The following is a 16517-nucleotide window of genomic DNA, read 5'->3' on the forward strand; positions in this document are numbered from 1 at the left end:
AAACTGAAAACATCAGATGGAAGAAAAGAAAAGCAGCATGGCTCGCTGTGTAAGGTTCGTAGAAGTTGAAGATGATGACAATGATGATTGTGTTAATGCTCATTAGATGAGTTCCCTATCATGTGACAGATTAACTAACTACGAAACTAGATGAACTTGTTGAAAATTTTGCATAAGCATTGTTTTCATTTTCTCTTGGGACTTACAACGGTCCCAAGAGAAACTGGAAACAATGCTTATGCAAGATTTTGGAGGGACAAACAAAGAGTATTATGGTATTTTTGATACTGGTTAATATACCTCATTCTTTAAGGCAACATATAGTTGGTTCATGAAGCAAATAAATTTGAAAAGAGTTTTTAGAGAAGATGATTCAAATGACCTTTTTGCGGAAAAGAGTCTGCCCATATGCGGTGAGGCCAAAAATTAGTGTTGGATAATAAACCACATTTTGGCTTTCTCTTGTAAACACCAACTGTACACTAGAGTGAGGTGCGACTCTCGGACATACTGAGTCTTTTGAAGACAGCTACTCCATTCACTATGACTGAAGGGTCGTTTTTTATATGTGGAGAAAATCCCAGCTGATTAGGCCTGTTTAAGCTGTTTGCTGACAATTCGTGCTTCTTGACAGGAATACGTTTTCCTCTTAGGTCATAACTTATCTCGTAATGTTTTTCCAGCAATAATTGAAAAGATTGATGGGTGAAAAGATTACTACACGCAGATAAATCGAAATCCTTAGGGAAAGGAGGTCGTTAAAAGGCAAGTTGTACAGGAAAGTATGACGTAAACTATAATTTTTGGAGGGGAGGAGGAGGTGCAAACAAAATTCTATTGGGAGATTATTGACATTTTACTGGAACTCACAAGAAAACCTAGCACCAATGCTGTGTTTCATGAAAAACACTAAAACTTTTAAGAACTAAAACTGATAGGTTTGGGACATTAGGTCATCTTCATTTCTTCCTTAAATCTATCTTAAATTCGTCTGGTGTGAAAAATGTTTGTATTTTAGTTTTAAAATTTTCCGTCTCGAAAGTAACAGTCATTTTTAAGCTTTCCAGCCAATTTTATATCCTGGGCCTAAGAATCTTGCAGATTTCCTATCATACCTGTTACAGCCAACGTTACCTTCAGGACAGAAAGACAAGACAGACGAGTCTGTGAAGAGGGTAGCCAAAGTGTCTACACCTGTTAGTATGACAACCTTTGAAATTAAGAGAGCATCGGAGTATTGTCCAGAACTGCCAAGTGTGCAAGAATGTTTGCTGAATGGGAAATGACATGCCCTTGAATTGAAAGAGTACCTAACTGTGGAGGTTAATTGAGAGCAATTGAAAACTTGTGCTTCGTGGAACCGAATGGTAGTGCCAATCCTGTACTGGATTTAGCACATGAAGGTCACCCTGGCATTGTGGCAATGAAGCAATGTCTGAGAACAAGGTCTGGTGGCCGGAATTGACAAGTGGGCAGATAAATTTTTCAAGACCTGTCATGGCTGTCAGTTAGTTTCACAGCCCTTACACCATGAGTATCTGAACCCAGGAAGTATATAGCCACTGACCCGTTGGGTCCACTGCCCTCTGGCCATGACATATTTGTTGTAGTCCATTATGAGATATGTCCAGGTTTGACCCTAATTAGATGCACGCGGATTTCAATAAGCGTCACGAAGTGTCCCCTTGCTCTTCAGCCAACTTTAACATCACTTGTGTCTCAGAATACAGACAATTTATGTCACAAAGTGTCCCCCAAATGCTGCTCTTTAAGTGAAGATTAACTGCTGCATTTACCCAAAGCTAAAAATAACGCTAACCTTTACCCTTACCTTATTGTTGAAAATAGGTAGCAAATGCTTAGACTTAAAGGGACACTTTGTGTTGGATGTCAAAATTGGGCGTGCATCTAATTAGGGTCAAACCTGGACATAAGGGTCCATTATTACAGCAGATTCTTTGAGATGGAATTGACCAAGTAGATCACAGCTGAGAAGATTGTTTCATGAATCTCCAAAAAGTTTGTTACTCATGGCCTTCCATGTCCCCTGAAAGTTGATAATGGACCTCAGTTTGTCCGCAACCACTTCAAAAACAATGGAAAACAATGGAATTGAGCAGAGGCTTATTATATTAGGCTTGCGTAGGCTTATTATATTAGCTTATTGAGAGTTTCACCAATACCTTCACATGTGACGTTATCATCCATGAGCTGGAAGCCCACTGGACACTGACAACTGTAGCCTTGAGGTCTTAAAAGACACAAGTGAGAGCAGTTACTGTTTGCACAGAAGTTAACACCTAAAAATAGAAAGAAAATCAAGATCAATTGGCAACAGTGCAGGGAAGGAAAACATTAAATATGTTTGCATAATGCCTTGCACAATGATTCGTTAAATGGAAAATGCTGAGAACTATGTCACTTTGAATGACCAGTATAACATAATATTGTAACTGCATTACGCATGCCACTTCTTATTTGAAGGAGTTTAATAATAATGCAAGAGGGTGGAAAATTCTTGGGGCAGGCGGTGAAGGGACCTCAAGTGCAGAAGGTGCGTGCTTCTACAGAGGTCTAAGGATATGCTCCTCTGGGAAATATCTCTACTTTCAATCCCTTAATCCTGCCCTACGAGCAGGTTTCCTAGGCTTTTTTTACAAACAAAGGTTTGTTTTCTCTGGGAAGTTTCCCATATTATTCATACAATTTGGGTTCCTGGTAATTTCTTAATCAAAGTGAGCATCAAATTCAAGTGAAATACTGTAGGCGCCAAGTTTCACCTCCTGCCAACTATTACTAAAAACGTTTCATCTGATGACCTATCTTAATTCTGCTTTGTCCTCCTCCATCTTAGAAATTGATGTTGACATGCTGAATATTGGGAGCTTAAGCGAAACAAGAAACGAGACAAGGAGGAGAACGTCATATCAAAATTTAAAGTGTCTATCTAGCCTCCAGGGTTTTCATGGTTTTGGCATCGCCATACAGCGTAGATAAATGTCCCAAAAATAATTTTTCGATTCCATCACTTTTTGACCCCGAAATCAAGCTTTAAAGTTTGCGGTTTGGACACGCCCAATCGAGTTGACCACGTAATCAAAGATTGGTGACTAGTGAAGTCAGTGTCTATGTAGCCTCCAGCGTTTTCATGTTTTGGCATCGCCATACAGCGTAGATAAATGTCCCAAAAATAATTTTTCGATTCCATCACTTTTTGACCCCGAAATCAAGCTTTAAAGTTTGCGGTTTGGACACGCCCAATCGAGTTGACCACGTAATCAAAGATTGGTGACTAGTGAAGTCAGTTCAGGAAAGACTCGAAATTGGAAGAGAAAGCTTGACTACTTTCATAGACCGATCATGGTGTAGTTTCATTAATTAAGCAAGGCTTTAGGACACCGTTTAGTGAGTGATGGAACATCCAAGCGACTTTTCTTCTGAAGATGATGGCAACAGTCTTTCATCGGATTTGAAGAGATAGAGCTCGAAGATCCCGAGTCGTTTGACAGTGATGCTCCTTCCGATTTAGGAGAAGGCCCCTAGTGTCAAGAGCCACTGGCAGGTGAAGATTGGTTTCGCGAATATAATCGTGAAAGGACAAAAATGGAAGAGAGAAAAGAGCAGCTACAAAATTGGTTTGACATAATCGTACAGGAAAGCATGTGCATCTGTGGTGATAAGAAAGAATCTGCCAGAATTTTTAGGTCTACTTGTTCCGTCGGTTCAGGATCTATATTTTTCTCTACTTGATCGGCAATGACAGAACTCTCAGAATCTTCAGTAGAAGGAGCTCAGAATCTACAGGATTGCAACGAAAACAGAAATTGTACGAGAGTACTCCAGAAGTGAAAAAAGAATTGGCATGCCCGATTTTCACAAAACGTCTGTAAAACGACCATGGTTGTACGACGACTTTGATCGGATAAATCTTCTTCTCCCCAGCTATTGCACTGAAACTTTGGTACTGGAAGAACACCAATGTTATCCTTTATGAGTGTTTGCTGGCATTTAAGATTTCCAAACGATAGCTGCAGTGTGAAGTCCTCGGGAGCAAAGTGACAAGAACACAGAGCATATGAATCGTTTGGTGCCCACCTGTCAAGCTTTAACTTACGAAGTCCGTCCATTTCTTCCTTCTGGCCATCGCTTCACTTCGATTGTCACCATAAAATGGAATTTTTGTAATGCTATGCCCTTCTCTGCATCAGGAATAATTGAACAACCCGCAACAGCACATCTATCAGGCATAATTTCCGAAGAGCCCGCCGAAGGAACAAAGCAAAAATGATCCTCCAAAAAATTGAATTTGGTGTGCAGTTCCTGAAATGACGTCAAAGTCGATTCTGGAACAAAGTCTCTTTCTGGCGCTGTCTCCCAGTCAACTTGATTGGGCGCGACCAAAGTGCAAACTTTGAAGCTTGATTTCGGGGTCAAAAAGTGGTGGAATCGAAAAATTATTTTGGGGGCATTTATCTACGCTTTATACACCCTTTTAATAAGTCTAATATATGTCGTTTTCCGCTAATGATGTTAAACTCTTACTGTCAAATTTTATTTAGAAATTTACAAAGGCCTAAAACTTTACCGATTTCTTTTCTCTGAAGCCTTTGTACATTTCTGAATAAATTTTAAAAGCATGAGTTTGACATCATTAGCGGAAAATGGCATATATTAGACTTATTAAAAGGGTGTATAGAGATGCCCAAACGATAAAAACCCTGGAGGCCGTACAGACACTTTAACATTAACCTTGTGCTTCTCCCATTAGCTGTATAAAATGTGTACTAAGTATCCTGCACTTAAATTGACCTTTTTGAAGATACAGCAGCCATTTTGATTTATATTGTTTTGAAAGAAATTATAGGATGCTCAGGGGGCAAATTTATTAATATGTTTTTTTACAATAGAAATCAACATGGCCGTATCTGCAAACGGTCTATTGATGGGAGATCAAGCAACACTAAGAGAAATTTCCAGAAATCTTATAGCAAAATATTATAGCAAAAGTCCCGCGAATTTTGTCTGCGAGGACAAAAAGCAAGTGATCAATGATCGCAAATATTGCAAGAATAACTACTTCAAAGGGAGAACACGACAAACGGTAAAGGGCCCTTTGAAAGCTGCAAATATGGCAAATATCGCGAAGTAGCAAGGATTTTGCCTGCAAAGACAAAATCACAAATATCATAAGAATAACAAATTTAACAAGGAGAAGGAACAACAGTCAAAGGGGACCTTGGCAAGATTCAAATATCGCAAAAGTAGCAACGACTTCGTCTGCAAAGACAAAAAGTGTTAGCAGTAATCACAAATATCGTAAGAATAACAAAAGGCAAGGAGGCCTTTTGCAAGGCACAAATACAGCAAATATCGCAAAAGTCACAAGGTTTCACTGCAAGGACAAATAAAGCATTCAGTTTTCATATTTCGGCAGGTGTTATTGTGTCATTGTCTCTTTTTCATGTTATTTAATTGTCCAGCGATGCGGAATACACTTGATCCACTTGAAAGACAATCATTCGATTGACTGTTGTCAACCCATATGGTAACCAGTCAGTCGTTTTTTTCTGGGGAAGGGAAGGGGGGGGGGGGAAAGAGGAAGTTTGAGCAGTACTCGAGTAAACTTTGTGAATATAATTAATTTTTTACTATCTACAACAACGCCTGACGGCTCCACAACTACTGCAGGAACCCAGTGTAGATGGAGTAATGTTGGGAGTACTTGGGGCTGTAAGTTATTGATGTGGGTGATCAAAATAAGATAACCTAATACAATAAAACCGTGACTCTAAGTCAAGAACAACTCCATTGATGCCACTTAAAATACGTTTAGAAAAATGGTGACTACACGACGTCAACTGGATAGTTCTGATGGTGGTATTAATTTCCAGAAATTGAAATCGCCACCTTTTAGTCATCATTTCGGCCACTCAAGTGGCAAACACTTCCTCCCTTTTTGAAAAGAATTGGTGCATTTGATGTTGCGAAGAAAACCATTCATCAAAATGATATAAGCCTCTTCCACGCCTACCCAGGCAAATCCATTGCGGGGCTGCAAAATGTGCCGCATATGGTCTTTCAATGGGGATAGATGAAGCTCTAGACTACTTGAGGGAAAACACAGACGCTGATCCAGAATGAGTAATAGAAGCCACGTGTAGAGTTAGAGAGTTAGAAGAATTCAAAGTAGCTTTCCTACTCTCATAGAATCATGGGCAAAACTGTGGGGAAGGTTACCGGTAGCACTTTTGATGTCTTCTTTGCTTCTCTCCCCACCCCCTGATTCAAATGTTGGGTAAAACTGAACGGTTTTAGTGGAAAATTGTTGTGTTATCTTCCAATATTAAATAGGGGGGGGGGGGCTATACTACAGAAGGAGAAACTTTTTCACCTTAAAAATCCAGCTCTGGTGAGATACATTTACATAACCATCCCAACTATCTTTGTCTATGATCGTAGTTTTTGGGACGGTCGGCCTTGCTTTGTGTTATGTTGCAATATATTTTTTTATAATTGCGGCTTGCCAAGGGCACCTTTGCCTTTTGCTTCTTTGTCTTTGTGGAATTTGTTATATTTGCAATATTTGTCACTCTTGATAACACGCATTTTGTCGTTACACAAAGTCCTTTACAGCTTATTTACAGCTTGCCAAGGGCCCCTTTAGTTTTTGTTTCCTTTCCTTTGTTAAATTTGTTATTCTTGTCACATTTGAGATTAATGCCAACAAACATTTTGGTCTTGCAGACAAAATCCTTGAAACTTTTGCTAAATTACCTTTGGGCTGTTGAAGAGGATGAACAACTTGTAGATCCATCATCGCAAAGGAAGCAGCATGAACTAATGTGTGGTTGCTACCAATGAATTTGTTAACTTGATTTACAGACATTGAGTTCCAGTCAGACCAGTACAGTAGATCTTCAAATATTGCAATGGAAAATGGATGCTGGACTATTGCACCATCTCTAAGAACCGTATGGCGTTCGGTTCCATTGTAATTGCAAAAGCCAATGTAATCAAGTTTAGCATCAATCCAATAAAGACGTCTGAAAAGTAAAGAATTGATGCAGGTGTAACAATCAGACAACTTGGAGGGGACTATCAGTTGTCCACTGAATAAGAGAAAATCTGTAGCAGCTGCATTTATAATAGTTAACGATTGTATCGTATGATTTCCTCCTCCCTTTTAACAACAATACTTGACACTTTCTCCATTGTAATTTATGAAAAGGGACGGCTTTATTTTGTCTTCACTTGCTATATCTCAGGAGTTAATCAATTAATGTAAGCACTAACATACCCTATAAAGATTTGATACACATGTACTGTCTTGCCGTCAAAGTCTTGACATATTTATCAAACTTTATTGGACCTACAAGCAGCCTTTAGGGGGTTTCAAGGGACTGTCTGTGCGCAGTTTATCTAGGCTATCATTGGGGACCAATTCACTGAACACAAGAATGTATCTTCAAGGACTTCTGCAGGGGAAAAAGTGCCCACCAGCCTTTTTACTCATTATATTTCAAGTAAATCTGTTCCTGCCACGTGACAACCAGAAAATGCCTGTAACATAGCAAAACGATGACCTCTGTTGCATTGCCGCCTTGAAATGGTACTCATGCATTACTCTCTTTCTATATGATGTCAGCTTGGCAAGTTTATAGTCTGTCGATTTTCCCACCTTCAACCTCCCAACCTGATCAGCCTTTCGCTGCCTTTCTTGCCTGTTAAGCAGCCAGGCAATCATTGTTTCTTTCTGCATTCCAATCAGGCACAAGAGTGTTCCGTAGAAAAGCTCTTGCCTGAGCAACGTCATTTGACTTTTGACTTCTTCCAGTGTCCATTTCCTCTCCTTTTGGTAACCTTGTTTACAAGTCTTTCACCAGTCTGGCATTTGAACCTGTCCCGCCCAGCAGTTGCTACAATTCACCTTTGGCCCAGATGCCTGTGTCACATCAACCATTGATCAGTGGCCCTAATTTTTCGCCAGCATAGATGAGACTTTTGGTCATATTTCCACAGGAACGTTTGTCGAGCTGAAGCACTTCCTTTCCTTGAAAATAGCAGAGTCTCGGCTTAGAGTGCTTTTCATAGGCGCCAGGAAATAGCATCCACACTAAAGAGACCTGAGCGCCTTACTAAGAGCATTACCACATCACTCACAACCTCTTTGGTGTACTGCCTTAGTCTGTCAACAGCAAGTGAACTTTGTGTTGGACGGACGCCATCACCGGATTTGTCTACTGTAGGCTTCTATCCATCTCAAATGCTCACAGCTGCTGAGACGAACGCACCATCCACTGACCGATCCTAAAGAAGCATCTGGCAAATGGCAGGGTGGTAAGACCCTTTGATTCCCAATTAATCGTCAAGTCAACAACCTTGTCGTTATTGACTTCTTCAAAAGGAGTTCTTACCAGTAATCACTGCTGTTGTTTACATGTAGGTCCTAGGATGACAGTCATCAAGCCAAATACAAGCCCTCTTCGTCTCTGACAATAACACTATGGTCCACACTTTGCACCAGGATTTCCTTATGCAGTTGTTGAAACAACTTGTTGCCGACTCGTGTTGACAATTAGAAAGGTAATGTATTGTCAAATTTTGATTGTTAGGATGGTAGTCAGTACCAGACACTTGGCCGTATCTCACCTATATCCCATCTAAACTGACATGAAAAGTAGAAAGATCGTCACAGTTTAATAAGCAACTTTAAAGCAGTTACAAGCAAGCATAATAAATCCGCTTGAGCAGGATTCAAATTTCCGACTGCGCAATTAAACTGCACTGCTATAACACACACCCTTAGGCTTTTTATCCCACCTAAACTCTCAGCAGACTTGACATAGAAAGTGCGTTACTGGTTTCTTAAAGAAAGGCCTCACCCATGGATCTTGTGATTTCCTTTTGCCATCAAATGGGCAGCTTCCACCCATCTGGCTCTCCTTGTCAAGCTGATCCGAGGGCAATGCTTTCCACCTTAAAGTCTACTTTTCGCGCAATTGCATACTCCCCACGCTGAACACATTTGGCTCAGAAATTTCTTTTCTCCATATTCAACATGGCTTCCTAATAACAGGGACTTTCAGATACGCCGACTACTGACGGGAGGTGTGTGGGACTGAGATGAGTCACTGGGTTCTCCCTGAGGTACTGTCGCGAGTTCACAATGATGAGTGGTCGTAGAAGTTTGCATGGTCAGCAAAGGTGCCAATGGTGTGAAAGAAAGATGGAAGAAAAAACAATGTTTTCTATCAAATGAAGAGCATTGTAGGTTTCCATTTCACTTCCCATTAGCAGTATTTGTAGCAGTATGATTTTAGTTTCCAGCAACATTTCAGGCAGAATAATTTGGAAGAGTTTTGGCAGTCTCGATTTTGAATGAAAGTTGACGTCAAAGGACAAAGGTTTGAAACCATATATATTTCACTTACATGTAATTACATCAAGTGAATAGATTCAGTGGTGTCACTTTACACACTTCATCAGTACTTTTGCCAGTACACACTTAAGGTTTGCTCTCGGTCCCGACATTCCTTTTGAGAAAATATTTTGCCGAACTGTTGATGACTCCCTGGACTCATCTCGGTCAGATGGTGAAAAGGAGTACTTTAAGATGTTTTGCAAACTCTTCTTGCTTTACTAATCATATAATAATGGGATGTTCTTGTGAAGCCAAAAGTCGAAGTATTTAATTTGGATTTCCTCAGCTCAACTTTACTTGAGATTGCAGGTTGACGTCTCTTTTGCATTTTTAAATGGAGTGACAAATCGAAAGGCTTCCTTTTAAGTCGACCAGCAAGCGGACAAGTTCTTTGCCAGTAGAATGATCGGACTTTACCCGTAGACCTACTGCATCAGTGAACATTTGATATCGAAAATAAACCTGGGTTAAGTATGTCTTTTTCTTTAAAATAATTAAGTGATTTCAATTATTTATTTTTTAGCAATATCATATCAATTATGTTATCTGCCAAAATATATAAAAGTCTTTCTCAGACTTCTTGGAAAGACATTTGTTTGTCAATAATTTGTTAAGGCGACGACTGCTGATTTGGCCGTAGCACGTAGTTTGTAGTCCGGTAATTCAACTTCGTATTTTCGCGCCATCAGCCCTGTAATCGACCCAGTTCTCCAGACCTGGGGAACACACGCCCAACGGTAGTCCATAGTTGATGTATCTTAAAGTCCCTAACACTTAAGGCATTGATCTAATTGGCCGTGATGGCAACAATGTTGCTACTTTTCAAAGGCTACTGTACCTAGCTGTCAAGTTTTTGCTTCTTTCTCACAGAATTCTTTTTGCGGCTTTTTTTTCCATATTCCAATCAAATCTTCCACAAGGGGGTACGCTTGCAGGGAAACATATGCCCATTAATATTTTTACCTGCAGTTGGCAACCTAAAACATAAATAGATAAAATCAAACACAAAGCATAAAACATACCTATTAGGCAAGTCTAGTGTGATCCCATTTGGCCAAGAAATTCTAGTATCAATGACAACTTGTCGTGAACTGCCGTCCATATTTGCCCTCTCTAAACGAGGCTCTGAGGAACCCCAGTCAGACCAGAAGAGTAACCTAGATGATCAACAGCAACAACCACGGTTTTTACAAAAAAGTAAGGTCTATGGAATTCCTAAGTTGAGGACTATTCGTTTTATGAACACTTTTATGCCCTCTTTCAATAAGGAAAGATGCTAAGATTTGTCTGAATAAATCCCTTATGATTATCAGCATCCCGAGATAGACAAGAATTGTTTGTCACAAGAACATGCCAGTTGAGAAAGCGGCTTGTTAAGGCAAAAAAATAGACACTGCTGATGTACATTGCTGGTGTGCTGTGACAATGGCGAATCCAAGGAGAGAACAACGTGCAGATGAACAAGGAAGCACACTTAAAAGGGCAAAATGCTCTTAGTCCCTACTTTTTTACTGAACTCGTTAAATGCCCAATATGTTAAACATGAAAATGCATTATACTTGTAAATGTAGTTGATTAGCCTCTGTCTTAGTTTGAAGTAATCCAAGCATTGCTGCATGATAATCCATAAGGCCATCAACAGTCACAACAAAACAGGGAACTTGTAATATACATTATTTGGGGACCAGAGGTGGCAAAGCGGTGGGGGCTACTCGCCTCCCACCAGTGCGGCTCGGGTTTGATTTCCAGACCCGGCGTCATAAGTGGGTTTAGTTTGTTGGTTCTCTACTCTGCACTGATAAAGGTTTTTCTCCGGGTACTTCAGTTTTCCCATCTCCACTTAAACCAATATTTAATTAGAATTGAGTTAATTTCATTTGTGCCCCCAATTAGTGCTCTTGTGCTAAAATCCATTGACACTTAAATAAAGTTGTTATTATTATATTATTATTATTTATATTATTATTTATATTTCCCCTTGTCAATAACAGTAACTGAGGCTATAAAAAAAACTAGAAACACAAGAATGTCCCCCAAGTTGCTATGCATTACGACAAGTTGTAAAGGAGTAGCCAAATTAATGTAATATCCACTTGAGCTGTGAGTACACCATGTGCAACTCACTATGCTTTAACATCTAACAATATATTTTGCGACTAAAGTTCAATATGCTATAATGCAAAAAAATTAAACAACCTACCCATCCCTTGGATCAACAGCAATCCCACGAGGTGAATCAAGATCCTGTGATACAAGCACCATACGCCATTGACCATCCAAGTCTGACACCTCAATGTGCTTCGCACGCTGGTCAGTCCAGTACAAATTAGAACCAATCCAATCAACAGCTAGTCCTATAGCATATTGCAAAGTTCAGAATAACATGAAGTAAAGGATACTGTCAACCTTCAGGGGTGTCTTTTGGAAAATCGCTCTTGTTCGCGTTGTTTTTAAAGAAACCCAAGGAAACTATTATAACACTGGAAAACTAATAAAATGTAGTATTTGAAAATGCCTTAAACGTTCAAGTTTTTTTATTTCAAAAAGTGAACGCAAGCGCTCAAACGTAAAACTAGCCTTGTCTGCTCCGCTGAATCAAGAACTCTTGCGTTGACACGAACCTCCAAACAAACTGCACTATATCACTCCTGGGGTCCAAATTGCATGGCGTGCATTCAGAAATATTCTACTGGCCCTCTTTACCATGGATTTTCTCAAGAAATTAGAATTTGGAAAAGGCCTCACACTATTTGTTAGCATATTATCTCCTGAGTGATATAGTGCAGTTTGTTTGGATGTCAGTGTTAACACAAGGGTTGTTAATTCAGCGAAGCATACTAGGTCAGGTTCACGTTTGAGTACCCTATTATGCCACAACGTGATAAAACCCTGAAAAGCACATTAACGTCATCTTTGTTGGTTGCTTTTTTAGTGCTGTGCGTTTGTCAAGTCTCTCCTGCCATTCTTTGAATTTTTAGTTACAATTATTAAAGGCCAATCCTAAGCTATCTCAAAAGCTCTGATTTTAATTTTTTAGAGATGTAACTCTATTGGCTCGGGCATATACTTGACGAAGCTCTCCATCCTGTTAAATTGCACAAGCTGCAGGGCAAATGCAGTTCGTATTCTCAGAAAAAAACTTGCAGATGCTTAGTTAATCCAAATTGCAATAGAAAAAGTCATGTGATTACTTAATAATAGTACACAAGATAAAAGTTTAAGATACATGCAGTTTATCTTTTAAGTAATTAATTAAGCAAAAGGAACCCATGCATATCATGCAATCACAAAAAAATTGCACCATCCAGGCCTCGCATTTGATTGGCCATCTATGAGTTAATTCGATCATCAATCAATCAGAATTTGTTGTGTAAATTAAAAGTTGCCACAGAAAGGTCATAGACAGCAGTTACAAGATTAAATGTACTGATGTTCACCATGCAGCCACAACTAGATTCACAGTGCAGGGTCAACAATTTGCATTAATTCAAACATGTTAATTTTACCTGATGGCCTCACATCCATGCAAGGAAAAAGCAATTTGTTGGGCTCTTCCTAACAAGTTCAATGCAGTTTTAGAAACTACATGTAGTAAACATTTTTTGCCTCATTTGGGTGATAAAGATTGTATACACGTGCAGATACTTTTCACACATTTTAAGAGGGGAACACGAAAAAACCTTTTACTTCAGACAATTCAAGAACCCAATGTTCTGACGCTCCTGCCTTTATCAGGGGTGATCCAAAGCTATCACAAGAGCCCTTTCATGTGCTCATCAACTTGCTCAGATAGGAAAAGATAACTATCCTTTTCTTTTAATATGATACAAAATAGCTGTCTCCATGTAACAAAGGTTGCTAGTTGGCGGTGATAATTTGGGGATTATCACATGCAACTGTGTGGTTAGTTTGGCAAACATGCTCTGACAAAGCAGAGCGACGTTTTTGCAAAGAAAAACCGCCTCTGCAAGCAAAAGGTAAAACTCTGCTTTGTCAGAGCATACTTGTCAAAATAACCACATATCCTCATGCTGCAAGGAACAGTTTCACAATTATGAAGAATTATCACGACCAACCAGCAGTACCATCAACATTGTTGTTTTAAACCATGATGATTGTAGCCTTTTACCTGACACCTATTTTCAGATTATCAAATCAAAATAACTAGACCATGGCACATTTTCCTTCTTTAGCAAACTGGTGAGCATTTTTTAATAGGGATCTCCCTATAGCACTTGATCATGCTTGACACAAGACAGGATTGTAAACATTAAAACGTTTTAAGCTATATGTACATTCATAATTCTCTAAACCAGAGTAGCATAAACTACATGTATGTGTGACTGTCAACCTGGTACCAGTGTGAACCTTAACTTACACAATTTTGGTTACCGGTCATCAAGACTCGAGCATTATACTTGGTGTGCTAAATTGTCCAATCGTTGTGGAACTGATAATTAAGATAAACTATCTGCATTAGTCATGAAGATTGATTCTAACCTTCAGCCATTGAGAGGTCAGTAGTGATGATATCTTCACAAGTGCTGCCATCTAAGGAACACCGCCTGATCTTGTCAATACTGACATCGGAAAAGTACAGTTGTTGATTTGCCCAGTCAAAGTCTACTCCTATTGTAAGTGCTAAACCATCCAGCACAATGGAATAATTAAATCCATGTCGAAGGTCAAGTTTTCTTATCTCGCTCTTTGTTGAGAAGTACAAGTACGGTACAACTGAATCTGCAATAAAAACCAGGAAATCAAACTTGAGAGACAAGTAATAAGAACTCAAATAACGTGCAATCGTTTGAAAGTGCAGTACAGAACTTTAAGATAGAAAGGGTCAAAGAGTTGAGGCATAATGGATGAGAGAGTATGGCAGTGAGATTTTTGGTCAAAATGCTATGGTCGTTTTTCTAATTTAATACAAAATTAATTCATCAATAACTGGCTTTGGGCAGTCCAAGAATTATATTGCACAGATAGAGGCTAGATTCAGAGAACGCAAAGACGGATAGAGCATACATCATACCATGAACTATTAAGAAAGGTCTATTTCTAATCCTTCTTTTCAAGGGTTTCCTTCCAGGACCTCTTTTGCTTAAGTTTGCTTCAGATTTTAAATTACCCTTGGTTAAATAATTGTTATTGTGGTAATAAAGAAATATGTTGCCCAAGGGGAAGCAATCCTCTTTAATTGTTTCCAATAACATTGAATTTCAATTTAGGTTTAATGCTTTTAAGACTTACACCATGAACTGTAATGGGTAATTCGTTTGCTCTTACTGAAATATCAATAAAGCATGCAAGATCACTTTCTGTTCACCAAAAAAATCCTTCATCCAAAGCAACAACCATTTCCTCAAGGGGAAAATTTCGCTAAAACAGCCACTAAGGCAAATATGTGGACTGTATTAGTGTGTATTAAGTGCTTGGTTCTTTGTGCAAGTGCCCTCGTCATTTCGGGATTCAGCTTATACTTTTTGGTCAGAAGGTTAAAAATCTTTCAACCTGTACGACTACATCCACAGTTTACCAACTGCTCTCTGTAGTGTCTAAATTCCAAAAAATAACATGTTTTGTGGCAGCAATATTGGATACTGTTGGCAAAAAACGTTGCAGGCCTTGACACAATCCTCTTTACCATTAGCTTTGCAGTGTCTCCTGTCATATTCAAGTTTGTATCCTTCCACACACTTGCAAGTAAATGAACCTCTTGTATTAAAGCACTGCTGGCTACATGAACTGGAACTGAGATTAGCACATTCATCTATGTCACGGCATGAGAAGTTGCCAACCAAGGAAAACCCATTGAAACATGAACATTGAACACCTGTGGCAAAAATTGCTTCACTTAATTAATTCGAACACATCAAGTTCAAATGTTTCCTGCTCCTATAAAACTTTAGTATCAAGTGGAGGGAATTCAACTAGTGTTTCCACATAACAGAAATCACTTTGCCAGTGATTCCAAGGGCTATAAAAATTCATTTCTGTGCTCTTCATCAAGGGAATCAAGGAATGTATGCAGAATAGCCTTGAGAACCAGAGAGCAGGTACTGGTAGTGAATTTGATCCAAACAATGCGCCAGTCAATGTGTTGGCAGATGTGTAACCAACATGTCACGGACACGCCCCCAACACGTCAGAGGACACAAAACCACTGCATCAGTGTCGACACTAGAATAACACATAAGGTACTAACCTTCACCACAAACAAATCTTTAATTCAATTGTTACTTTGTTCGCAAAACAAAGCATAGGATTCCCCTGACTCAGTATCCCTTCATTCAGAGGGGCCCGTGAAGACAACTAGACCATGTGATAAACTAGGGTGAAAATACTTATTAAAACAATTGCACGCGTGACCGGAAGTGAGTTGTTGTGTTTTTGTTGCATGCAATCTCCAGTTGTCGTATGACTTGGTAACAGATCTCACTGGGCTTAATTCTCCCGTTATTCTTAAGGTCTCAGTAAAGACAAATGAGGTGTCCCCAGAAAATGAAATTGTCCTGCCACTATTTTGGTATAGGGTCAAACTAGATACCATTTTAAAGCAAAAAGATTGAATTATTTGAATAAAGTTTTAATTTTTTCGTATTTATTATTGTATTTTAGTTTTAAAGCTTCAAACTCAGAACGACCGAGTCTGTTGCAGAAGCTCCTGCCCCTTCACTTTATTGAGATAAATTCCTCGCACAGTACTTTGGGTACTACAATCATCTATTAGAACTGAAAATAGGGAAGCGATATCTTGAAAGCTGTCGGGACACGAGGTTCGAGAAGTTGTAATTTTGGCTTCAAAATAAACCACTAAAAAATCGAGCCTGAAGATTTTGCATGCAGTTCACGGTCTGCTGAATAATTGCGCCCCCTACATGAAATCCAATTATGTTGAGCCAATCAGCGTTCGCGCATCTGCAGATCCCTGCGGTTGTCAATTGACAATCAATCCTTTCACGTGTGATCGACATTATACGTCAATCATTTTTCGCGCGTAGATTACAGCGGGAAACAAAGAAAAGTGATTTTAGCAGTTTAAAATTAATTGTTAAGAATTTTTTTCGAAAAATATGCTTCACAGCCCACCGATTCA

General features: G+C 39.2%; 1 protein-coding gene across 1 annotated transcript in view; it reads right to left on the minus strand.

The window, feature by feature from the left end:
- Window positions 1-16517, minus strand: part of LOC137984579 (low-density lipoprotein receptor-related protein 1-like) — a 123250-nt gene that overhangs the window by 55548 nt on the left and 51185 nt on the right. Inside the window, exons 21-26 of the mRNA XM_068831749.1 lie at window positions 15066-15254; window positions 13922-14161; window positions 11622-11775; window positions 10444-10578; window positions 6775-7043; window positions 2184-2300 (exon numbers count right to left, since the gene is read on the minus strand). Coding sequence (XP_068687850.1) covers window positions 2184-2300; window positions 6775-7043; window positions 10444-10578; window positions 11622-11775; window positions 13922-14161; window positions 15066-15254 — 1104 coding nt within the window. The remainder of the gene's footprint in view (window positions 1-2183; window positions 2301-6774; window positions 7044-10443; window positions 10579-11621; window positions 11776-13921; window positions 14162-15065; window positions 15255-16517) is intronic.

The sequence above is a fragment of the Montipora foliosa genome, chromosome 14 (genome assembly GCF_036669935.1).
Source record: "Montipora foliosa isolate CH-2021 chromosome 14, ASM3666993v2, whole genome shotgun sequence".
NCBI classification, from domain to species: Eukaryota; Metazoa; Cnidaria; class Anthozoa; order Scleractinia; family Acroporidae; genus Montipora; species Montipora foliosa.